Below are 24,899 nucleotides of genomic sequence, written 5' to 3' on the forward strand. Positions count from 1 at the left end.
TTAAGTACCCATGACCCAGGAGAGGATGAGAAAAAAAACCAAAAACCATTTGGACACCATGCTGCCTCTCTCATCTTTTAAGAAGACAACTTGCTCCAGGATAATTATGCAGCATTAGCAAACATCAATAGTTTACAATCCAGAATTGACTAGAGACGTGCCTAGGTAATGTTCTTCTCGTTTCAGTATATTGTCTCTCGCATCTAAGAGAATTCACTCACTTAGGTAAATGGAGGCAAAGGCTAATGGAGTGAAGGGAGCACGGGGAAAAAAATGCAATGACAGAAAGACACTTGTCAGTGCTAACACCCACAAGTGCCAGCAGATGTGATCCATTTAATGAAGCATGTGCCTCGGATTTGGCACTCCTTTCCAGTGGGAAGATCTCCTTTCAGAAAAAGCATCACATTATACACGTTACCCCTCTTCACCACTCTATGCCTGGCATCTCCGCCGCTTGAAACTGGCACGTCATGTTGTGTGTGGGAACCACGCCACCCCGACAGGTGGCCGCGACTCTCTCTCTGCCAGAGCAACACAATGAGCATCAGATTCGCGTTCCAAAAGCTGGAACGACCAAGCCGTGCTTCCATGCACAGAATGAAAGAAGTCAGGCTTGCTGCTCTAAAACACGGGTCCATTTGGGGGAAAATCAAGCAATGAAGCAACCAAAGAAACGGGGAAGACAATATGCATGACTCCCACTGTCAGAATGCAGTCAGCAATGGCCCCAAATTGAAAACCAAGTGTCCTATTGGACATGAGTTAGCCAACTGCCCTATTTTATAAGCAGTGTGATTCTAAGTCAAAGAAAAACAGGTGTCTTTAATCAGAATGAAAATATGAGGCAATGATATCCCAAGAGTAAGAGTTATCCCATTTTAGTGCCTGAACTATATAGCTTAAAGTGAACTATACAGCTATAGAACTATACAGCTTAAGGGCAGCTATACAGCTTAAGAACAATGGAGATTTGAGATCCTGCCTTTGATATTATGAATAAGAATTTAGAACTTAAAATGGTTGTTCTAGGTATATAAAAAAGCCATCCCCCTCTGGAAAAGACTCTCTTCTCTCCACTATAAATGAGACTAAATTTCTTCTTTTGGTCTTAACTGCCATGAGACAAGTATTTTAACGTATTAGTTTAGAAACAAAATTGTTTTGGCTATTCTAGCCAGTTTAATGTGCAGAGATGATCTGTTTCCAATCTGAAATACCAGGCTTTAAGAGAGATGTAAATACAAGATGCCTCATTGTAAGAATAACACTTTTTGTTTTGGGCATTCAGAAGTAATACCCAGTGTGCCACTGATTTCATCTCACTTAGTGTTTTTGTTGTTGTTGTTTTTTGGTTTTTTTTTTTTAAAGAAAATGTATGTTTCCTTTATAAGGACATCTACTTTTAAAAAATTCTATTGCAAAGATCTTGTTAGACATTCTTTTTATGCACCAAAAAAAAAAAAAAAAAAAAAAAAAAAGAAGGCAGAGCCCCAGAAATGTTATGTGAGTACATTTTTCATTTTCTGAAAATACTAGGATTCCAGAGGTTAGGACGGGATTGCTTGTGAATAAACTCAAGCAGTTAAAGATCGTCCAGAGCTTTATAATAAAGACATCTCATCCAAAAAAAAAGTTAATGATGTTACCAAAGAAAGTATTCTCTGAAAGAACTTATTAACTAGTTGAATCATTAATTTCAGAGTACTTAATTTTTTGTTCCCTTATAATATTAAATTTGTTCCTCTCATTTTAGGCCTTTCTTTGAATTTATGTTCAGATCCCAAAAGTACAAAGACCAGCGTTACTTTAAACCTGAAATTTAAACATTAAATAGCATTATTATTTGTATCTCAATAAATAATGACTTGTCTACCACAAAAGAGTTAGTTTTTATTCTCTGCCGAACATTTATAGACATGGGCACTTGGAACAAGAAATCACCACTGCAATGACAATAAATACATGTGTTTACCACCTGGCTTTTTGTACAATTTGTACTGACTAGATAGGGTAAAATAAAAACATGGCTGGAGGCTGAGACAGGAGAATCGCTTGAACCTGGGAGGCAGAGGTTGCAGTGAGCTGAGATTGTACCACTGCACTCCAGCCTGGGCAACATTGTGAGACTTGGTCTCAAAATAAATAAATAAATAAACATGTGACTGTTTAAGATATCTCAAACTCCAAATGAACAGAGCTTTTGATCCAAATGAAAATATATAAGCACCTGCATTTTCATTAGGATCAAGAGCTCTGTTTTGTTGTACTGAAGGAAATTTAATAGAAGATGAAGGAAATTAGTAGAACAAAGGCCATGGCCTCCCATTCTGCATAAACACAGCATGAAAAGAAAGGATCCTTACTGAGTGCCTGCTATGAGGGGTACAGGAAGGAAAAAGTCAACAGGAAAGGAAGGAGAACCAGAATATACTGATTGTAGGCATTCTGAATCATGGAAGCTTTATTTTAATCAAAATGTGCTGGAGTTACAGTAAGCGGGCATGAACTTTGTTGCTCTAGTCTTTGTATCCCCAGCACCGGAAACCGGACCTAGTACAAGAAACGCCCTTAAAGTTTGATTAACTATTGGTGATGGAATGAATGACTAAAATCAATAAGCCTTTATACTATTTTAGAACAGAATCAGAAACCACGGCCTTTTATGAACACCTTAACCATAATTATTTTTGCATATGGGGCTCTTACTGCTTCTTCTCTGTAAAGGTATTATTAATTTGCAGAAAGTTTTCTCCTCCTAAAAAAGACTCTTAAGCCCCCTACGAACTGAACTGATCATTAACATGATGTTCAAGGATTATTCCAAAGGGTTGTAATCTATCAACAAAGAAGCACATTCTATTCTTAGCATGTTTAAAAAGGAGTATGGAAAATCAGAAACAGAAAAGTTGCTAAAAACAGTGCCTCTGCTAAGAGACTAGGACAGGCTCCAGCAGATTTCATTAGCCCCGGTTCTGGGTTCTGGGGTTGCTCAGAAGAAGGGAATTTTGGGAGTTGTGAGGAGGAGGGGAGAGACGGGCTGGCAGCGTGAGGGGCTGTTCTGATGTCGCCGGGCCAGGGAACGAGATGGATGGGGATAGGCATCCAGTCCTGAGGTCCTGAAGTGACAGAGGGTGGGTGTCAGGGCACAGCACCTTGTTGGGGAGGGGTCAGAGACCTGTTCACATGTGGGACACAGGGGACTCCCCCAAGTAAGCTGGTCACAGTGTGTCTAAGGCCCTCTCTCAAGAATCCACGTGGCTTGGCACCTCCAGGCCTGTGATGGAATTGAGGCAGAATCCAATCATTCTGTTGGAAATCTGGAAGCGATGAGTGGGAATGGAGAATAGCAGTGAAAGCCAATTCCAAATGATGGGAACTGCAGCTCGAGGATGGGTGTTTTAAACCCTCCACTTTACACTGCCGAGAAAAACTGTGATGATCCGTAACTCAAAGCCTGCCAGGGCATGTGGACACCATGAGGGGACAGGAAGGACACAAAATGCATGACCAACAATCAGTTTCAGGGTCAAGACACCAAAGCCTGGATAAGCATAAGATGCAAACTACTGTAGTTTTGTATTTTCCAAAGACCAAAGAAGCTGCTGGTGCCTGCAAAGGCCCACAGACCACTCTGGAGGTGACTCCATCGGCTCCCTTTAAATTAACGCTCTCCTTTTCCTCAAGAGGGTTCATGTTAACAAGAGAACAGATCCCATGAAGACGGGGCAGCTTATAGACAAGAGGTCAACAGAAAGCATTCTTCAAAGGCTTCCCAGTCCACCCATCTGTCTTTTAACTGCCCCAAGTAACTTCAACCAAGTCAAAATCTAGTCATCTTAAAAAGGTTTCTATGGAACCCACATCTACCACTGCTATCGGTTTGCAAATGCAAAAATGCCCAGGTTAACATTCTCAAAAACATCTACAAACTTCACATTAAAGGCTTCATAATTCCTTTCCAATTTTAAAATTAACATTATAAATGCTAAAAGAATGTTACCGGTCAAAAAAGAAAGGTCACGTTGGTACTTACAGTTAATATCTTTATGCCAGTATTGAAATATACTTTGCCTATTTCTCATAAGTCAAAGTGTTAACTAATGGAACAGCCATCACATATTTAAGTACCTTTAACTTTGGTGTTGGTTTCTTGCCAAAAGCTTTGTTAAAAAAGTATCTTTTGTATGGATATTTGGAAATAATTTTATAATTTACAAATGTATCAAAAATATATATGTAATATATATTAATATACAAATTTGTGAATTAAAAGAGAAAATGTTAGTAAAAGTTTCCAGAAAAAGAATATAAAATGTCTAGCCTTTTCACTTTTCTGTGAGAATACACCATTAAAGGAGGCCAATACATGTATCTGTTCACTTGATGGAAGAGTGTTTGGTATCATAATAGCTTTTTCATTATTTCACAAGAGCAATCTTTAGAAGTAGTGACAGGTTCTATCATATCTCCTAAATGATGTCCCCCACACGTTAAATCTATCAAGGTTTAGTACTTTCCTCAAAAATCACTCTGATGTCTTTGAAATCCATTCAGAACAGGGAGTAGTGACTTTAGGGGAGGATGTGTTAAAATTATGTTAAAATAAATAAAATGGCACTTTCAGAAACTTTAGAGTTGTCTTTGAGAAAAGCCACAACCCCTATTTTTTTTTTTTTTTTGAGACGGAGTCTCACTCTGTCACCCAGGCTGGAGTGCAGTGGCGCAATCTTGGCTCACTGCAACCTCCGCCTCCCGGGTTCAATCGATTCTCCTGCCTCAGCCTCCCGAGTAGCTGGGACTACAGGCGCCCGCCACCACGCCTGGCTAATTTTTGTACTTTTAGTAGAGATGGGGTTTCACTATGTTGGCTATGCTGGTCTCGAACGCCTGACCTCAAGTGATCTGCTCACCTCGGCCTCCCAAAGTGCTGGGATTACAGGCGTGAGCCACCGCACCAGGCTCACAACTCCTAATTTTAAATTTTCTTCAGGAAAAATATGATTTCTGATAAACTGTTATCTGTATCTGTAAATTCAGATTTAATTGCCAACTTCTGAAAAGGAAGAACCATTATCTGTAGTGAACATTAACAGTGAGGTAGTGAAGGGACCCCTCCCTCCGAGTCCCGTTACTGATTCACTGTCTCATGAAGAGTAACACGATGGTGCTGAATTCATTATGGGGTCGGCCAATGCAACCTCGCCAGGTCTCTGGTGGCTGTGTGTCTCTTGGGAGATTTATAATCATCATACGTGGGGAGACCCCTACCCCAGGAAGAGACTGAAGTGCATTATTGCTAAGTTACAGGAAGAAAAGTTACCACCACTATTCTCAATACTTGAAGGTGTTCTGCTCAGCTGTCCCCAAAATCTCTAATGTATCAGAAAACCGATGAGTGATGGGAAGAAGTGGTGGTTTTATCCAGGCATGATAAGGTAATAATAATAAAAGGGGGTGGGCGTGGTTGGGTGTAACCATGCCCTGAGTGGGCACTGGCAGAGGCTAGGGCCACTGGGGTCACCTTTCTGCTGTGCCTTAGGGCAGTCGCAGGTGCTCCAAGACAGGGCCTGAGCCTGGGTTCAGTCTGGACAGGATGGGATGAAGGAGGGACAGTGTATGAAAAATCTCCCTGGCTCTTTCCAAGCCACCTTTGGAAGCTATGAAAGGATAGCTGGGCAATAAATACCTAGGAAAAACAGGACAGCCTGTCCTGGAATCGTTCGCAATCCTATAATTTTGCAGGAAATAAAATAGCAAAACTCAATCCTGCTTCTGCTCTTGGTCTCAATAGCAAAACTCAATCCTGCTTCTGCTGCTTCTGCTCTTGGTCTCAATACCTAATAGGATAGGCCACAATGTGAACACCAGTGTCAGAGCTTTGCATTATGAAAAAGCAATGGCACAAATAGACATACATATCTAAAGAGAGTTTATGCATCCTCTGGCCCACATCCCCTCAGAGTGACACACTCACATAGACGGATTCTTTCCCATGTGTTAAGACACTGCTCAACAGGACAAAAACATGAAGAAGGTGGAAAATTAAGAAGGCAAATGGAATGCTTACTTTCTCTACATGCTTTACAGTAGCCAAGGAAAGATAACAAGAAGAACAGGGCACACAGGAGGTCTGCACGGCCGACAACACCAGCAACCTTAAAAGAGGGGGAAGAAAATAAAGAATTACATAAAACACATTTAAGGAAATCCTAAACTTAGGAGACATAACTTTTTTTTTTTTTGCGACAGGGTCTCACTCTGCCACCCAGGCTGGAGTACAGCAGTGTGATCTTGGCTCACTGTAGCCTCAACCCCCTTGGGCTCAAGCAATTCTCCCATCTCAGCCTCCTGAGTAGCTGCGAGCACAGGTGCACACCACCACAGCTGGTTAACGTTTGTATTTTTTTGTAGAGACGGGGTTTCACCATGTTGCCCAGGCTGGTCTTGAACTCCTGGGCTCAAGCGATCCACCCACCTCTGCTTCTCAAAGTGCTGGGATTATAGGTGTGAGCCACCGTGTCTAGCCAAAACCAAATTCTTTAGACATATACAACAAGAAACTTCCTTGACTCTGCCACCTATTAAAATAAATACACAATGTAGCTGTGCAATAGCACTTGGTGTTATCTTACAATCGGTTCTCTCTCCTCCCTTTTGGGTGTAGGACTTGACTTAACTGCTTCAAGAGAACACTGGATTGGTTTGAACCTGCTGCTAGCTATTCTGCTGGACAGACGGCGATATGCATGTGCCGTAAAAGCTATGTTCTTTAACACACGATACCCAACAGCTCCAAAGACTTAAGTCTTCTGAGGTCACAAAGTGGGTTTTCAATTGGAAAATGTTATCAGCTCAAAGGGCATGATATTTAAAAAATAAAATGTGATTGGAAACATGAAGGACAGAAAGGTGTGAGAGAAGTGTGAAAAGCCGTCCTGCTGATAGAAAAAGACACAGGAGTAATCCTTCAAAGCTGCCTCTGCTCTTTTTTCTTCCCTTCAGACCAAACTGATAAAGTGGGTTAACCTGGAAAGCCAAATACTTCAAGAGTGATTAACAACTAGGATGAGAACAGAATATAATTTCTGCCATTTCTTTCCCACATTTTCCACATGGTGACTCTACCCTTCCTTTCCTCAGTGAGAATGAAGCAATATCAACTATGTGTTTCTTTCTTCAGGCTGATTATTCCAGTAATTGTTCTCCCAATGTTGTACGGTGATGAATGACACAGAATTCCCCCCAGGAGTACTGGACTAGCTTAGGTGGGATTCTTTACTAACTGGCACCTGAATGTGACGTGAACCAAAGCTTCTGCTGTGATTGTCCAGGTATCACTTTGAAGGCTGGTAGGTTAATCCCCTCCCAGAGGATGGGGATGTGATATATGAGCTGCAGAATAAAGGACTCTTCTATAAATCAAGATAAGAAAATATACACTGACTATGAAATTACTATATTTACATATGATTCTCAAGTTCATGTGCAGTCAATAGCTAAAACAGAATGTCTTTTAGGAGCAGATTCCCCTACACTGGTTATACATGAAATGCCGAGGACCATTCATCACTGCAACTGTGACCTCCTGATGGTGGGTACGTGGCAGCCCGTGGTGTCAGGTGATGGCTGGGAAAATTGAATAAGCTGATAAATCCACCCAACGAACACCACACAGACACACAAACACTACCGAGAAGGAAGCCAGGGACAAAACAAAGGCTTAACAGATCTGGAACAAGTATGCCAGTATGCTGGAGGGGAACAATCCGATTGCTTTATGAATGAAATGAATATGCAATGAGCGCTCTGGAATACTCAGGGCTGGAAACTCACTCCATCAGGGACACAGTAAAATAGTCAGAGATGCAGCCGCACAGAACAGAGCCTGGTACAGGGTGGGTGCAGCTCACTGTGAGTTCCCCGGTGGGTCCTATGGGGCGTGTCTATGAACAGGAGTAGCAGAAAGGCAAAGGACAAAGGATGCAGAAGCTCAGGTATCATCTCCGCAGCCCTGGGTGAGTGAGGAGGCAGCTGGTGCATCCTGGCTCTGTGGTCCTCACGCCAGGAGGACATGAGAGGGGACAGGAGCGTCTCAGAGCTGTGACTATCTACAGCACCTGAGGATGGACTGGAATCCCAACCCTTTAGAGAAGAGAAAGCAATAAACGCCAATCCAGACGAGCCTGTCCGAAGGGGACCACAGAGAACAGGGTCACAGGAAACAGGAGGAGCAGGTGTCAGAGACCAAGGGGAAGTGAGGTGAGTGAGGGGGAAGGAAGTGGTTTGGAAAAATACTAGGGCTAGGGCCCAGGAGGGCCAGGCTGCCTAAACTACTTGTTATCAGGGTGGCTAGGGTAGATTTGAAGAATCACCAAAAATGAAATTTAAACATCAAAAGCTTATTTTTACAGAAATGTTTCTTTCTGCTAATTGTTGAAGACCATCCCACGACTTTAAGCAATGTACATTATGTTCCCTGACATAAAGAAAAACAAAATTTTTAAAGTATGGGAAGTGTTTTAAAGCAAGAGAGCATTTAGTATTTACAATGATTTTTTTGGGGATAGTAATTAAGAGAGATTTCACTAAAAGAATGTTAAAAAACTACCCAAGGAGGGACTGTATCCAATCACTGTATGAGAATGTACATAAGCAAGAAAACATTTTCTTTTCCTTTTCTGATATTTGCATAATATGTATTTTTAGGCAAACTTTTCTATAAAGGCTATTTTTTTTCTCACAAATACTGTGAAACACTCAGAGTTTTCTGGAGAAATCACTGCAATCCCTCTGAATCCATAAAGCAGGCGGCACCATTGTTTCCCCAGTAGGTACAATTTGCATGGGGGCCATGAAAAGAAATTAGGGCGATGGGGAAAGTTTCCCCTCCCGATTCCTTCTGGATTAAAGTCTGGGTTCATTAGATAGACAGAATTCTTTTTAAACATTTTGTTTAATTTTTTACTTCTAGAAACAGGGTCTCACTCTGTTCTCCAGGCTGGAGTGCACTGGTGTGATCATAGCTCACTGCAGCCTCAAACTCCTGGGCTTGAGTCGTCCTCCTGCCTCAGCTTCCCAAGTAGCTGGGACTCCAGGCGCACACCACCACACCTGGCTACGGGCAGAACTCTTAAGGGGGCCCGAGCTTCTCTCCTAGATGTTGGAATTCAGCCAAAGTGAAATCTTCCCCAACACTTTGAGGAAAACAAAAAGGAAAGCCCACACAAGCCACTTCTGTCCTCAGGGAAGCGCTGGGGTCCTCCTGCTAATGGCCACACAGAGCTGGAGAGCCACCAGCAGACCAGGGGCTGTGTGGCCCTCCCAGGCTCTCCTCCCTGCAGTGGGGACTGGCCTGTCAGAGGCTTTGGGTGTCTACAAACCACTTGGAGCAATGTGCGGTGGCTCATTAGAAAAAGAGAGACATTCCCAGGAGTTAAGGAGCACAAAATACCGATTGCAATTACAGCATCACCAAGCAGAGGCCAGGAGAGGCCAAGACTGTGGGGTGCCCAAGTCATCCCCATTTGCCCGGCTGTTGTTGCTTTAAAATGGAAAGTCCCCAGTCCCAGAACCCTCTCAATCTCAGGCACACTAGATGGCTGATCACCCTAGAAGACTGGAAAATTCAGGTGCTTATTTGCAGTGGGCAAAATCATTTTCAGTGTGAAATGCTGGAGAGTGGTAAAGACCTAACACATATTAATATAAATGTTAATATAAAGAAATTCATGTTAGGCCAGGTGCAGTGGCTCACACCTGTAATCCCAGCACTTTGGGAGGCTGAGGCAGGTGGATCACTTGGGGCCAAGAGTTCGACACCAGCCTGTCCATCATGGTGAAACCCCATCTCTACTAAAAATACAAAAATTAACCGGGTGTGGTGGTGCACGCCTGTAGTCCTAGCTACTCGGGAGGCAGAGGTAGGAGAATCACTTGAACCCGGGAGGTGGGGGTTGCGTGAGTTAAGACTGCGCCACCACACTCCAGCCTGGGTGACAGAGTGAGACTGTGTGTCAAAAAAAAAAAAGAAAAGAAAAAAAAAAAGAAATTCATGTCACTAAAAACTGCAGGAGCCTATACTGCTATTACTATCTCTTAATAAATGTACACTGAGACAAATGGGGTAAACTGAGGCAGTTTACTACCCAAATCCCCATTGTCCTCATCCCACAAGGATGAATGTGGCTGGGGCTGCTATGCCTAAGGCCATCATTCAGGCTGCTGGCCCAGCCAGCCAGAAAGTGGGGCTGGCTCCTCGGTGTTGGCCAACACCTGGGAGGAACTTGCCTGCCACCCGTTTCCTTGGGTGTTCCACTCTTTGCATGTTTTTAAAGCTGGAATTTTTCTTTTTTAGACAGAGTCTTGCTCTATCGCCCAGGCTGGAGTGCAGTGGCATGGTCTTCGTTCACTGCAGCCTCTGCCTCCTGGGTTCGAGTGATTCTCCTGTCTCACTCTCCCGAGTAGCTGGGACTACAGGTGGGTACCACCATGCCCGGCTCATTTTTGTATTTTTGGTAGAGACGGGGTTTCGCCATGTTGGCTAGGCTGGTTTGGAACTCCTGACCTCAAGTTGTCCACTTGCTTCGGCCTCCCAAAGTGCTGGGATTACGGGTGTGAGCCACTGTGCCTGGCCTAAAGCTAGAATTTTTAACTGCAGGGTAGGAGACAACAGGGGAATGCAGACACAAGGAAACTGAATACTATCTGCGGAAACGCTGAAAGGTAAACATACAAAATATCTGTCTTACAATGCTAACTCTTAATTATCCACAAGTATTTCTTGAAATCTGAGTTTGAATGGATGTCATGGTGGGGAGGGAAAGAGATAAAGAGGTTTTTCAAATGCTCCCTTTTCTCCTAGAGCTAGTCTACCTCAGTTTCCTTTTAACCATCTGGAATGTGGACTTCCAAGATTACCACGTTCCCAGGTTGCATTTACCTGGAGTGTGAGTGTGTGTGAGAGAGAATGTGTGTGTGTGAGTGTGTACGTGTGTAAGCACATTCAGTTATACTTGTTGGCACTTGAAACCTTTTTATAAATCAACTTTTGAATATTTAAAATGAGAATTTTGGAAAACTTTCCTTGGCTAATAATTCAAGTATTTCATTTTGCTTTTAAGATCATGCTAAATTAGACGAGAAGGAAGACAGAATCAGTACTTCTCCAGTGAATCCCTCTCTTCCAGTCCCTTATTCAGGATCAATGGCTGCACTATATCTGGGTCCCAGAGAGAACTCAGATTGAAACAAAGTCTAATTCAGTCACAGTTATGTATAAAGAGCTTATAACTAAATTTTTACACAGCAGTCCCCAGCCTATCCAGCCCTTAACGTTCTCTGAATTTGCTGAGGTAAAAAATAAAGATTTAAAAAGATATCAGGAGGAGGGTGTGATAACAACTCCACAACACTCTTGATACTGAAGAATAGACAATTTAATAAAGTCAGATGCTAAAAACAGGACTTCTGCTCAGCATCTTGAAACTTCAAGAAGCAACATGCAATTGGTTAAATGCAAAGATTTCAATCCCTATGAAATGAGAAGTCTACTGTGAGAGAAGTAATAAAGTGTATGTGATTATTTTAGGCACTTCGTGCTCACACAGTGAATGACTCGAGTCAAATCTTGTCCCTCAGCAAACATGCTGCCTTTTGCATTTTCAAAGGGTCCACATGGTGGTGCAGGGGGCGGTTCCTGAAAACTTCACAAATGTCTAGTGAAATCCCAGCACAGCCTATTCCAAATACACAGAGGCAGCTTGATGGGATGGAGACGCAGCCTCCAGGCCTCCACTGAGGAGATGCTGATGTACTTGGTGTTGAACTGGAAAGCGATGCCTGCACCCTGCTGGGGAGCTGCTTGTGAAGTCTCTCCACTCTCCTCCACCTCACCCTGTGTGATCCTCTCCCCCAGGTGATCAGGGTGAGGTGGAGGAGGGTGGAGAGACTTCACGAGCAGCTCCCCAGCAGGGTGCGGGCACCGCTTTCCGGTTCAATACCAAGTACGTCAGCATCTCCTCAGTGGAGGCCTGGGAAGCCCAGAATTCAAGTCCTGCCCGACATCCACTTGCTCCTCACCCTGGATAAATTTTTATCCTACCAGGCCGTTCCCTCATCCCTAAAGTGGAAACTGTTGTACTAGCCCAGCTGATGTTGCAGCGTTTTCATAACAATCATGTTAAGTCTAAGAAAGGATTTTATAAATCATAAAGCTGTCAGCGAACACAGAAACACTGCATCAGACCCTCCACTGAAGAACAGTTCTTAGCCTCTGAACTTCAGACCCCAAGTCCGGCAATATTTAACATCCATGCCTTCACAGCTGGTGTTATCCTAGAAGCTAAACAGCATCACCAGAGATCATACCATACCTTATTACACAGTCTCCACCAATATGGTGCTCTGCATTTTTTTTTCACAAGAGAGATGTCTCTGCCCCAGACAGAATTGTTTCAAATGTCTGGCAGGGTATTTATGTAGTGTCCTTTCTATTTCTAGAGTATATTATGGAGTAGACTTTCTCCAGCTCTGGAACCAAGATGGGTACATAAAGGGAGCCTGTTTTAGGAAACCAGGTGACATGGGGGTGTCATATCGCTTCTCACGTGCATACAGATGCCTCGGGCAGACGACACTTACACACTCGGTGTGCACAGGATGGACAGCAAACAGCAGCGCGGCCAGCAGGGACGCCCTGGGGGCGAGGTGCAGCCTCCGGCCTTTACTGGTATACTGCAGGCCGCCAAACAGAACCGAGAAGACGTCCACCATGAGGACAGAGATGCCACCGTGCAGGAGGATGTTGACCACGTGAAAGCCCACGGGGTGGAAGCCTCCCGAGAGGTAGTAGTTAATCCTGCAGAAACACAGGGTGTTCAGGGTACACGCGCAGCAGCATGCGGCAAGAAATGGCAATGGTCTAGAGGAGAAGGCTTGTGTGTGGAAACATTAAAAAGAGAAGCGGAAGACTTTGTGCCAGCTTGATAAAAATAGCATCAAGATAAATAATGCTTGTTGAGCTAAGAAGGTTGTGGAAAAGGTGGGAATGTAATTAACTACAGGGAAAAAGGGATGAAACAGATGTGTCCAAGGGGAGTGGCACTGAAGCAACTTGCAGAGGAAAATCAAAAGGAAAGCTAGACGATGTTTTAAGTGCAGAAGGGGCAAGGCTGCATTCCAAGAAGATATAATATTCCACACACTACTCATGGTTACCCCCTAGGAACCTGGATTTAAGATAGTCTTATAACTTGCTTATCCTCCAAAAAAGGGCTCCTTATCAGTATGCCCACCAGCCTTCCCCCAACGAAACACCCTCCGCTGGCAGGGATTCCTATTCTGACTGCTTCTCAGCTGCTGGTGGTTCCAATTCACCACTCCCATGCTCCTGTGGGACGTCTACACACAAGTGTTTAAATGCACCCGAGAAGCAGGTATGGACGAGAACCTTTGTGAGGTGAATGCATCTATTCAGTGCAAGTGGCTCCCTGATTAACGGAGGGGGGATTGTTTTTAAGCAGCATATTGCTTTTGCATATTGACTTGGTAACAGTAGGAAGATTTATACCTTATTTATTTCTGTAATGAAAAAAATTAGTTTCATCGAGGCCCCATGTTGCTTTCACTCATATTATTCCATTGGTGTTAACCAGCAAAGGGTCAAACCTCCAAGAACTGAGAAAAATATGAAACACTACCAATGTGCATGCCATCCTTCACAGGGGCCACGCTGGCCTTCTCTGCACCTAGAGACCCATGTATATGAGCAGCTCAGACCCCACCTGGAGCCACTGACTGGACTCCTGAATGCTGAGAACCTGGTGACACACACCTGTATCCAATGTCACACACAAGCTGGGAGTGACCTTCCCAGGCCCTTCGACGTCAAGGCTTACCTGAAAGTCAGGACAGTGAGAGGCCGGTAGGACTTGTGGCTGGTGTTGCTGCTCAGTCTACTGCCCCAGAAGTCATGGTGCCACAGGTCCCCAAGGGGCGTTTCTGCTTGGAGGTCCTGCAGGGTCACAAAGGGGATGTTCTGGACAAGGGTCTCCCATCAGCCCTAAGCCAAGCTCCTCGATCTCTCACCCGGGATACAGTCAGGCCTCCTAGCAGGGCTGCTGTGCCCAACGTGTTCTCTATGTTGATATCTCAAAATACACATGGGCTCACCCCACCAGGCTTCAAACACCAATCAGCTTTCACCCTCCTGGGACATAGCTGATATGCTGAAGCGGCTGTTGCAGACCCTGGCTTCCCCCGAACTCTGCAGGCCCATGGCTCTGGCGCTGTGCTTCTGCCAGCTCCCAACCCAGAGGCTCTGCATGTGCGGGTCACCCCTGGACAGTCACCCTCAACTCTTCACGGCTCAACTCCTCCCCCCATTCATCTCCCAGCTGCCCGGCTCTGTCCTTCCTGAGCTGATCCCATCCCTCTTCCGTGGGCCTCTGGGCATCTCACCCTGTCAAGCAATGCGTGGCACCCTGGAGACTTACAGTCACGTGACTATTTGTCTGTGCCACTAGACTGGGCTCCATAAGGACTGGGCCACATCTGGGTTTGCTGGCTGTATACAGAAGGTGCTTAATACGTGTCAAATAAGTGGACCACACAGCTAAATAAGATAACTATTAACCTCTCATATCTATTAAATAAGGTAACTTACCAAAATGTCCCAATTAAAACATAAGTATGGATAAACTTTTTTTTAAGTTTCCATTTTTGATCATGAGCTAAGCAGACTATGAAATCAGAAAAAAAACCTTAATTTTTCTTGATAAAAATCACTAAATATTAAAAAAAAACACTGTACCGCTCTTACTGCTGAGATAATTTAATTTGGTACTATACTACAGATGCTTAAAAATGCATTTTTTTTTACATTTAAAAGATGAAAGTAGATGGCTTAAATTGTGTCTAATGAGAAGACAGGCAAAGAAGGCACTGTGGTGGAGTAAGTAAGAAAAATGACAGATTAACTTTCTCTTTAAAGCATAATTAAACAGGAACGTTTTACGGACTAGAAATTACAACATGCTCATCATTTCCCTGGGTTGTCAGTCAAGATTCTTCATTGCAGTAACCAAACTCTGATTAATTTAAACAAAAAGGGAATTCTTCAAAGGGGAGTGTGCAGCTCACAGACCCTCCTGTGGCCTGGAAAGCCAGGGCAGGGCCACGTGGCAGGAGCAAAGCCACAAATCATGCTTTGGGCACCTCGCAGAGTCTGTCTGGCTGCCTCTGGGCCCCCACCTCGCGTGACCAGTTCCTGACTCCAACAGGTGGGCGCATCTGATGGGACAGCCCATCTGTACCAGCTCCCTAATCAAATTGTCTTCTGAGCACCTAAGAATGCCCCAAACAGAAATGGGTCAAATGATGGGTGGTCCCAAAGAGCAACAAAGGTCCACACCCACTGTGCGGCTCAGCACTTGTGACTTAAGTGCTTGCTGACTCAAAGGGAAAGGCTTGAAAAGAGGTGACAGATGCAAAGCTGGTCACTGATGTCCACTGTTAAGGGTGACATTTGCTTCCATGGGGATCGGCTTCAGACGCCGGGAGCACACTGACCACTCCCCAAGAGCAGGTTAGAGATTCTGTGAAGGTCATGTGAGGCACCTGCTCCCTTCGTTGACTCAGTGACAAGCCTGGAAGCCTACCTTCTTCTACCCTCTTACAGAAGTACCCGGTCAGCTGTGAAGGGCTTCGGCAGAGGATCTTTTCCTCCCTTTGAACAGGAAATGAACACCAACGAGGCTCTAAATATTTGATTAAGTGGAGCCTTCACAGCAGGGTGTGCTACAGAAAGAAAGGTCAATTCTTCCTCACAATGATTTATGGAAAAGATGTATTGTGTCGAAAATTCCCCCTAACTCCACTGTCTCAAAGAAGATCATCATCTCAAGGAACAAAAAAGGCAACTCCACACTGCAAGGAAGCATCTGGAAAACAGTCTCTAACATCACTAAAATCCAGTAACAGCCTGTTTCACATTACTGTAGGCACAGTGCCAATGAACGGAGAAGTGCCTTTCATTAACCAGGAAAAGAAAAAGGGAGGGCTAGCAAGTTAACAAAAGGGGCACAGTGTGATGCTCCCGAAAACACTGCCAAGACCATGCTCAGCAGAACCACGAAATGGCTTCATCTGCCTCACCTCACAGAAGGAACGAGAATTACACCCAGACACCAGGGCCTCCACATACAACACGGCTCGTGTTTTTGTTCTTCCTGGCTGACCAACATTTTTCAACATGGTTTCTGAATTAACACTTTATATGTCTTCTGCTTTCCACAAGTGGAAGAGTCAAGATATTCTCACTAAAATGAATAATGGAATTTAAATAATAAAACTGCATCTTTGTAAGAAAAGCAGTTCCGTGGCCATTAAGCCACCAATCTGTGTTGGGCACAGTGGCTTGCGCTTGTTATCCCAGCACTTTGGGAGGCCAAGGTGGGAGCATCGCTTCAGGCCAGGTGAGATCAACCAGGTAACACAGTGAGACTCTGTCTCTACAAAAAAATTTTAAAAATCAGCTGGGCGTGGTGGCGCATGACTGTAATCTTAGCTACTCGGGAGGCTAAGATGGGAGGATGGCTTGAGCCCAGGCATCGGAGGCTGCAGTGAACTATGATTGCACCACTGCACTCCAGCCTGGGCAACAGAGTAAGACCTTGTCCCCACCTCATGAAAATGCCACCAGTTTGACACAGTTGTATAGAGTTATTTAGTTCTTTTAAGCATGGTTTAAAAAAGAACTGAAACAGAATCATCTATGGTAACTGCTGAGTGAATATGAGGAAAATTACAAATGAAGAACTTGAATTAAAAATAAATATTGGCCAGGTATGGTGGCTCACACCTGTAATCCAGTACTTTGGGAGGCCAAAGAAGGCAGATCATCTGAGGTCAGGAGTTCGAGACCAGCCTGGCCAACATAGTGAAGCCCCATCTCTACTAAAAAATACAAAAATTAGCCAGGCGTGGGATGCCTGTAGTCCCAACTACTTGGGAGGCTGAGGCAGGAGAATTGCTTGAACCCCGGAGGCGGAAGTTGTAGTGAGCCAAGATCGTGACACTGCACTCCAGCCTGGGCAACAGAATGAGATTGTCTCAAAAACAACAACAACGAAAACCCATTAAAACATTAAAAATGATCTAGTGTGTGCCCTCAAATGGAGAGCAATTGCAATATTATGTCACAAATAAAATATATGCAAATCAGTCATGTTCCCCCCATACAATACATGCTTGTCATATAGAGAGTTCTTCTCAACATTTTCAGCATGAAAATGACTTTATACTTACTTGGCAGAATCCATAACTTCAAATTTTTAAGAGCATTCAACAGTGTTACAAAGAGTTGCTCTAATTATATCTAGTAGGGAGCTAAATGTGTATATTCCTCTAAGTCTTCACTGGCTAAGGAACACACATAAAATATCTTCTGAATAATAGATTGTCAAGAGGCTCTAACTTGTGCCATTTCCGAGTTCTTTCTCCTCTGGGCCTTGCCTGCCTCTGCATTTCTTGCTCTGGTTTTTAGCCTGCTTGAATCTTTTTCATCTTTTCCCACAAACCTCTTTCTTCTGCCCTAACTCTGGGTAGGGAGTGGAAAAGATTACCATTTTTCCTGCACTGATACATAGCAACCACTGGTAAGCAAAATTAACTGGGATTCTGCAAGTTCAGCAACTCTGAATCTCCAAACACGAAACAAGCAGGAACTGCAGCGCCCATGGGCAGCACATTCCTCCTGCCCCAGCAGCTGTCAGCAAGCTGTCCTGACAGTCTTGGAGAAGGACAAAGCGGCAGCCAGCTCCCTGCCTGCTGCTGAAGATGCACCTTCTGGCAGGTGATCACACCCGTCCATCACTGCAGCAAATGTGTGATGGGGTTTTTTTTTTTTTTTTTTGAACGACTGTGGAAATGTTTCACAAAATCTGGAATACTAAGTCTGCAATGCCCTGCAATATCCTTGCCTTGTAATCTTACAATAACGGCCTCTTTGATCCATATGTGGACTGGAGCTCTTGAGGGGAGTGCCTGAGCTCAGGCAGGGGTTGGGAACCTTGGTGCCAGCAATAAGGCACTAAATCAAGGAGGCGATGTTGAAAAGAGACAGAAAAATCGAGAGCACCATTGGGGCCCAGGCCAATGCTTAACCTACATTCCACAGAGAACAATGCAACACAAACTTAGATGATTACTGAGACACAGGTGGGCAGTTGAGTTTACCAGAAAAGAGTTGAGATACAAACCTTATTGTTAACAATAGCTTCTGAGTCATCAAAGACAAAGTCTCCATCATAGCTGCGTGCAAAACACACAATGGCAACCAATCCCACTACTAACTTAGCCCAGAATGGAGGAAGAACAGAAGATGGAAGAATGTGATCCAAATCAGTGTCCAACATGGCCATTCTGAAAACTGCAGGCTGGTGGCTCCTGGCTCCAGCATTATGCTGGTTAGGAATCTGCAGGAAAAACAACACCGTATAAATATTCATCAACACTGGTAGGACCGTTTCTGCAGTGCGCACCGTAAGAGCTAGATAGTCATTTATGCTATGATTTTATAGGATGTGATCATTAACAATTTGAAGCTGTGCTTCCCAAACTTTAGTGGGCAGAAAAGTCACACGGGACACATGCAGATTCCTGGGCCCGACCACAGGATCTATCAAATCAGATGCCCTTTGGTTTCTGATGCTGGAATATCGTTCAGAAATATGAATGTAATGGTATCCTCATCAACCCCACAGGGCAAATCATTTTTAATTGTCCTTGAACCAGTTTACAAAGCTTAAAAAAAAAGTTACCATCTTACCTCATCCAATCAAGAAAAATCAATAAATGGTCATTGTTGGGTTTTAGCACACTGTGTGTGTGGCAGGGGAGAGGGTCGTGTGTAAAACACAATCCTGCTTCTCAAAGAGCTTATGGTCTATTTGTAGCACTCAGGCACACAGGCCAGGGAGCTGAGACTCTGACACAGAGACAGGGGAGTCGAACAGAGAAATCCTCAGGCGGGGCACAGGATCGAATGCTGGGTTCCTAGGCTACTGGCTCAACACAGAGGACAGACAGAGGAAATGACTGGTGGGGACAATATCTTGTCCCAGAAAAGGCTGAGCCATACAAAGGAAAGGAAGGGAGGCTATTCTATGTGAGGATATGACCTTCAATCCTGGTGAAAGAGTCAAGATAAAAATACATACTATTTTGAACTTTTCTTTCAAATGGGCATAATGTTTCTCGCCGGGGATGCTTGTGCCTCATCCTTGCCATGTGTTAGTTGTGCGGTCCTGTGCACAACCCCTTTCCTCTCCGAGCCCACCCCCTGCGGCCCTCTGCAAAGCATCTTAACGCCCAGTGGTGAGCGGTGCCTAACAGCTTCCTGCCTTGGAATTCGCCAAAACAAATCTCAACCTACCCCTAAACTCACACTTTTATCTGTCCCCATTCCCACCACATCCTGGACAGGTGCTTTCTTTGGATTTACCAGGATCAGGTTTGGGTCAGACTGCTCGGTTCTGACCTGGGGTACCTCTGGCAACTTACTTGACCTCTCTGGGCCTGTTTCCTCAACACTAAAATGGGGATGGTAAGAGTGCCTACCTTCCAGAGTTGTCATGAGGGTTAAATAGGATTCCCAGCACTGCCTGGCTGTAATGAAGGCTCAGGGGAGGCCAGCTATTATTATTAATATTTTCTTCCAGAAGGCTGAAAGCAGAGGCACAGAATGATTTTCTGTGGGAAATCCCTTTTAGTATCTGGTTGATTGGTACCGAGGCTCCTGTCTTTACTAAGGGACCTGGACCCTGTTCTTTTCCTGCTGAGATGAAAGAGAATCCCAGCCCCCTGACTGGGAAGGCAGTTTGGATGTATCTGTTTCCGGATCTCTAAGTGGATACCCCAGATTATGGAATCAATAAGAAGCCAGCCAAATAGGCCACCTGAAGTCACAAGCATCTTTCTATAGCCTTCTGTCTGAGTGAAGATGGAGACAGATCCAACAGGCAACGGGACACACCATTCCATGGTGATGCTGTCCTTTTCCAGGGGCCAGAAGGAGGCTCAGATTTACAATCTAGAGATGAAACAGGCCACAACTCTTCCACTGCTTGTCTCTCGAGCCTCACAGCCTGGCATAAGGCATGCTCTCAGCAAGCGCTGGGGGAATACTGCAGCTACTTTTCTTTTCCAGTCAAAGGATAAACCACTTCTCGAATCTAAATTACAACTGCAAACACAACACAGCTTAGCACACAGGCCCCAACCTCTATGCTTACATTTCAGCTAAAGAAATTACTCCTGCTACTTAAAAAACAACAAATCAAGGCTGGTTGCAATGGCTCACGCCTGTAATCCCAGCACTTTGAGAGGCCGAGGCTGGTGAATGGCTTGAGCCCAGAAGTTCGAGACCAGCCTGGGCAACAAGGTGAAACCCAGTGTCTACAAAAAAAAAAAAAATGTAAAAATTAGCTGAGTGTGGAGGCGCATGTCTGCAGTCCCAGCTACTCAGAAGACTGAGAGGTGGGAGTATTGCTTGAGCCCAGGAGTTCCAGGCTGCAGTGAGCTGAGATCACATCTTGGCTCTACAGCATGGGCAAGAGTGAGACCCTGTCTCAAACAACAACACGCCCCAACAAAGCCAAATACTGAATAGTTAGGAAGATACTATGATTTAACATGGGGAGAATAAGAAAATTTAGAAAATTAAATGTGAAGGAAAACAAATAATTCATCGCAATTTTAAATGCACAATAGAGTCATGAGTTGACAAAAGGTCATGTAACCGGTTTTGACGTTATCTGTTTTATTGTTTCAATAGTGAATTTATTGGCTAATGCAATATATTTTTGGAGATGGTGTCTTGCTATGTTGCCCAGACTTGATTCAACTTTTGGGCACAAGTAATCCTCCTGCCTCAGTCTCCCAAGTAGCTGGGACGATAGGAGTGTGCCACTGAGCCTGGATATTATCTGCTTCAGTCTGAAATATTTGAAAATTATTTCACAAACATTAGTCAAGGTTCAAATGGCCTTCTAAGTAGAATACTAAATCAGGAAATACTTTGTGCTCCTAAATTAGCGACCGTATCTCAGATTGCTTAGAACATAAACATGTTCTAAGCAATAAGTTCTAAGCATAATCATGTTCCAAGCAATAATCATGTTCCAAGCCACAGCCCCAGGATATATAAGGCAAACTGTGGACCACACCATCAACGAGATGCCCTGGTAGGAGGCCAGGTCCAGACTCTTGGGAAGTCAACTGGATGGCTGACTCAGCGGATGTCAGATATCTCCTCCTCTGCTCTTGCAGGGACAGCAGGAAACCTGGCCTACCTCCAATGCCCCTGCCCCCACATCATTTCCCAGTTCTGGCTGGCTCTCCCCTCCTTGCTGTGACTGCCCTTCTTCTCTATTTCAGGGGGCTCCTTCCCCTTTCTCCAAGGCCTCCCACTTCTTTGCTGCCACTGAAAATACTCACAAATGCTCTTTTCTTTGAAGGGATTTACTGTTAATGTACATAGTGGAATAGTTCGGAAAACGCCTTTCACTAGCAAATGCAAAAACAACAACAAAAAAGCTACAATTTGTTAGCAAGCCAGGCAAAGTGATCAGTCTGGTCCAGTGGTTGAGACCAAAGGCTCTGGCGACGGACAAACCTGGACTTGCCGGCTGCACGACCTTGAACTGCTTAGTCTTTCTAAGAATCAATTTCCTCACTGGCACAACATAGTACCACCACTACTTTCTTCAGAGGGTGGTGGCAAGGATTAAAGGAGAAAATGTATGCAAACAACTAGTTCTCATTATTGTTAGATTTTGGAGAAATTAGCCACTGTTTCCTATTCCCTGACCGCCTGTCTCGGGCACACCCATGTTGCCAGTGTTTATTCCTGCAGATGGGCTGAGCACTAGGGCCAGCAGTAGCCCATCGGGTGACCTGGTGCGATTGAGAAAGGCGGACCCTTCTTTTGGGCAGACCCAGGGCACATGGCTTCCTTGGTCAGGTGTCTGGCACAAACTGTACAACCATACACAGTGACCCTGTTCCCAACTCTCCTTCCTCCAACACTAAACGACTTCTGTTTCTCAATGACCTGAGCCAGGCTTGGCACTCAGGTAAAAGAAGCCCTGTCTGAGTACGGTGGTAGAGACGGAGGACCACCCTCTCTATATCCCTTCCCCCTTCTTTTTGAGACAGGGTTTCACTCTGCCACCCAGGCTGGAGTGCAGTGGTATGATCATAGCTCACCACAGCCTCACCTTACTGGGCTCAAGGGACCCTTCCACCTCAGCCTCCCAAGTAGCTGGGACTATAGGCATATGCCACTATGCCTGGCTATTTTAAATATTTTTTTGTAGAGACAGGGTCTCACTATGTTGCCCAGGCTGGAATCAAACTCCTGGCTTCAAGCGATCCTCCTGCCTCGGCCTTCCAAAGCATGGGGATTACAGGTGTGAACCACCGTAATTTTTTACACCGTTTTTTACACCCAGGCCATGAAACAGGAAAGGAAGCTCTGTTTTCTTCCAGATGGGCCCTAGGTTGAACTTTCTGGTCCCTCTTCTCCACATGATGTCCTGCCTGGGCTCCCTGGCTCCTCTGCCACAGCTGGATCGTTAGTTCACTTTATGAAGCAAGAGAGACCCACTGTGGCCTCAGCTAGAGGCCAAGCAGAGGGCACAACCCAGGAGGAATGAAGTCAGTGTTCTGCTCGCTACCTGACTCCTGTGACAGAATCAACTGGCCCCTCAACAGGGGCTGAATCTGGAACAAAGCAGAGGTCCCTTTATCCTACAATTTCTCAAACTTCTCATATCGAGCCTCTGTTTTCAGGAGGTTAAAACAAATTAATCATCAGTGAGAAGGTCAAAAAGACCTCACACAGGGACCCCCGAAAAACAAATGTCGTCCAGCTGTGAACCATGAGGACCCAATGACAGCTGACACAGCAGCCTGGACTGCAGTAAACAGAATGGCGAGACCAAATCTAAATGTTTCCCCTTGGAAAAATTAGCAGCAGCCACCTACAGAAGAATATTCCCCTCCATGCATCCAGGGACCTGCTGACCTCTGCCCAGCCTTTCTACCTCATCTGTAACATTCAACCACATAGCCAGCCATCCTCTGCCACGCTGAGAGGTGACAGCGCCTCTGGGAATCAGATTAGAGAACACAATCGTTTGTGACCCTGCATACCCCGGCCTGGCAGTTTCCTGGCTGATCCCATCCTGGGCCCCTCAAGGCAGGGGAACGAGCCACCACCACCGCCCTCCTCCGTGCAGTGCTGAATACATGCTACTGAAGGCTAGGTATCCTCCTGCTGTGACGGCCTTCCCATTTATAATTCAGTAGCGCACGAGGGCCATGGCTGCCTATAGCAAGAATGTGTGTGGTTTGATATTCACAGTTCCACTGCCCCAGAAAGTTTCCAGTTTGCTAGCTTGTAGCCATTTCCCCCATCTAGGTGCGCTGGCCGTCATTTTACCCCACCTCCGTCTGGGACGCGCCCGGCGCAGACAGGACTGCAGAGAAAAGGGATAGGGAGGGGACCCAGTCAGTCCCTACTATAACTTGTTTCTCAAGACATTCTCCCCATGCATTTGCTCTCCCGGGGAAAGAGCGAAGTGTGGGATGACTCATAGTGGCTAGATCCTTCCTCTAACTCCTCCCTTCTTTTGTGTGTGGTTTTCAAAAAAAGAAAAACACACACACAGCCCATAGCCACAACATCAACAAGACCAGAAGCCCCGCAGAGTTCGCAGGAGGTGGACAGTGGCTGCGCCACCTGCTCGGCTTCCCCAAACTCCAAGCCCACGCCGGGAAGTGGCGGCTCAGTGGCCCCGGGCCGGTGGCCCCGCGCTCGCGCCGCTCCGCTCCGCAGCCGAGCGTGGAGTAGCAGGCGCTCGCGGCGCGGCGGGGGAGCCGCCGCGGAACCAAGGGCAGGCGGCCAAGCGGCCCGGCTGTGTCCAGCCATCGCCTGCGCCGCGGCCAGCTGGCGGCCAGGCGCGGGGCCCCGCGGCCAGATGGCCGCTCCGGGGACGCGCCGCAGGCGCCCGGTGCGCCTGGGCCGAGGGAGCGCCGGCGCGGCTGTGAAGGCAGGGGCTGGGGGCGGCGACCTCTGCCCGGGCGGAGGAGCGCAGGGGCCCGAGCGCGGCGCGGGCAGGCGGGGCGCGCAGCCTCCACGACGCGCCCTTTGTCCCATGTGCGGCTCACACAGGGGCCCGCGTGCCCCGTGACCCCGGCCCGGGCAGCAGCTCAGGTCCCGGAACCAACTCCACCAGCAGCGCCGCTCCGGCCCGGGCCGCCGTGCGGGGCTCGGGACACGGCGGCAGCGGGGAGCCCGCGCCCGCTCCGCGTCCAACTCCGCTCGCCCCGCGGCGCGCTCGGCCCTGCAGGGGCCGCCCTGCGCGTTACCTGCAAGGAGCCTGAGCCCTGGCCGCATCTCCCTCCCGGGTGCGGAAACTCCGGCGGCTCCAGGCGCCCGCCCGGACCTGGCAGGAGGAGGGGCCGCCCGCGCGCCGCCCCCCCGACCCCTCCCGCCGCGCCCCCGGCCCCCCCGCGCCGCGCCGCGCCGCCCGCAGCTCCCCACGCGCGCGGGCGCCCCCCCAGCACCCGTCTCAGCCCGCCCCTTCCGCCCGGCCATTGGCTGCTGCTCCCGTCACTTTCAGGCCGCAGCCAAGTCCCTCCTCAGCTCATTGGCGGACGCGCCGGTGACGTCAGGCCAGGGGGCGCTAGTCGGCGGCGAAGGAGGCGCAGGGACAGACGGACCCGGCGGGAGAAGAGGAAGCCGGGTTGTGGGCGCGGAGCTGAGGCGGGGCCGGGGCGGGAAGAGGCGGCCCCAGCTGGGTTGGGCGAGGCTGGCTGCGGGAAACCGAGCG

General features: G+C 46.5%; 1 protein-coding gene across 5 annotated transcripts in view; it reads right to left on the reverse strand.

The window, feature by feature from the left end:
- The window catches only part of TMTC4 (transmembrane O-mannosyltransferase targeting cadherins 4), a 70,891-nt gene extending 46,234 nt beyond the window's left edge, over positions 1–24,657 (reverse strand). For 2 of the 5 annotated variants that reach the window (XR_004030204.1, XM_030813643.1), the window contains exons 1-5: positions 24,436–24,657; positions 18,261–20,245; positions 13,899–14,014; positions 12,643–12,859; positions 6,071–6,158 (exon numbers count right to left, since the gene is read on the reverse strand). Coding sequence is in view for 4 of the 5 variants with exons in the window: in XM_030813643.1 (XP_030669503.1) it covers positions 6,071–6,158; positions 12,643–12,859; positions 13,899–14,014; positions 18,261–18,509 (670 nt within the window). In the remaining variant the exon portion in view is untranslated. The remainder of the gene's footprint in view (positions 1–6,070; positions 6,159–12,642; positions 12,860–13,898; positions 14,015–18,260; positions 20,246–24,435) is intronic. The other 3 variants (XM_030813644.1, XM_030813645.1, XM_030813646.1) reach the window with 3 other exon arrangements.
- Between the last annotated feature and the right edge of the window lie 242 nt (positions 24,658–24,899).

This window comes from Nomascus leucogenys, chromosome 5 (assembly GCF_006542625.1).
Source record: "Nomascus leucogenys isolate Asia chromosome 5, Asia_NLE_v1, whole genome shotgun sequence".
Classification (NCBI taxonomy): domain Eukaryota; kingdom Metazoa; phylum Chordata; class Mammalia; order Primates; family Hylobatidae; genus Nomascus; species Nomascus leucogenys.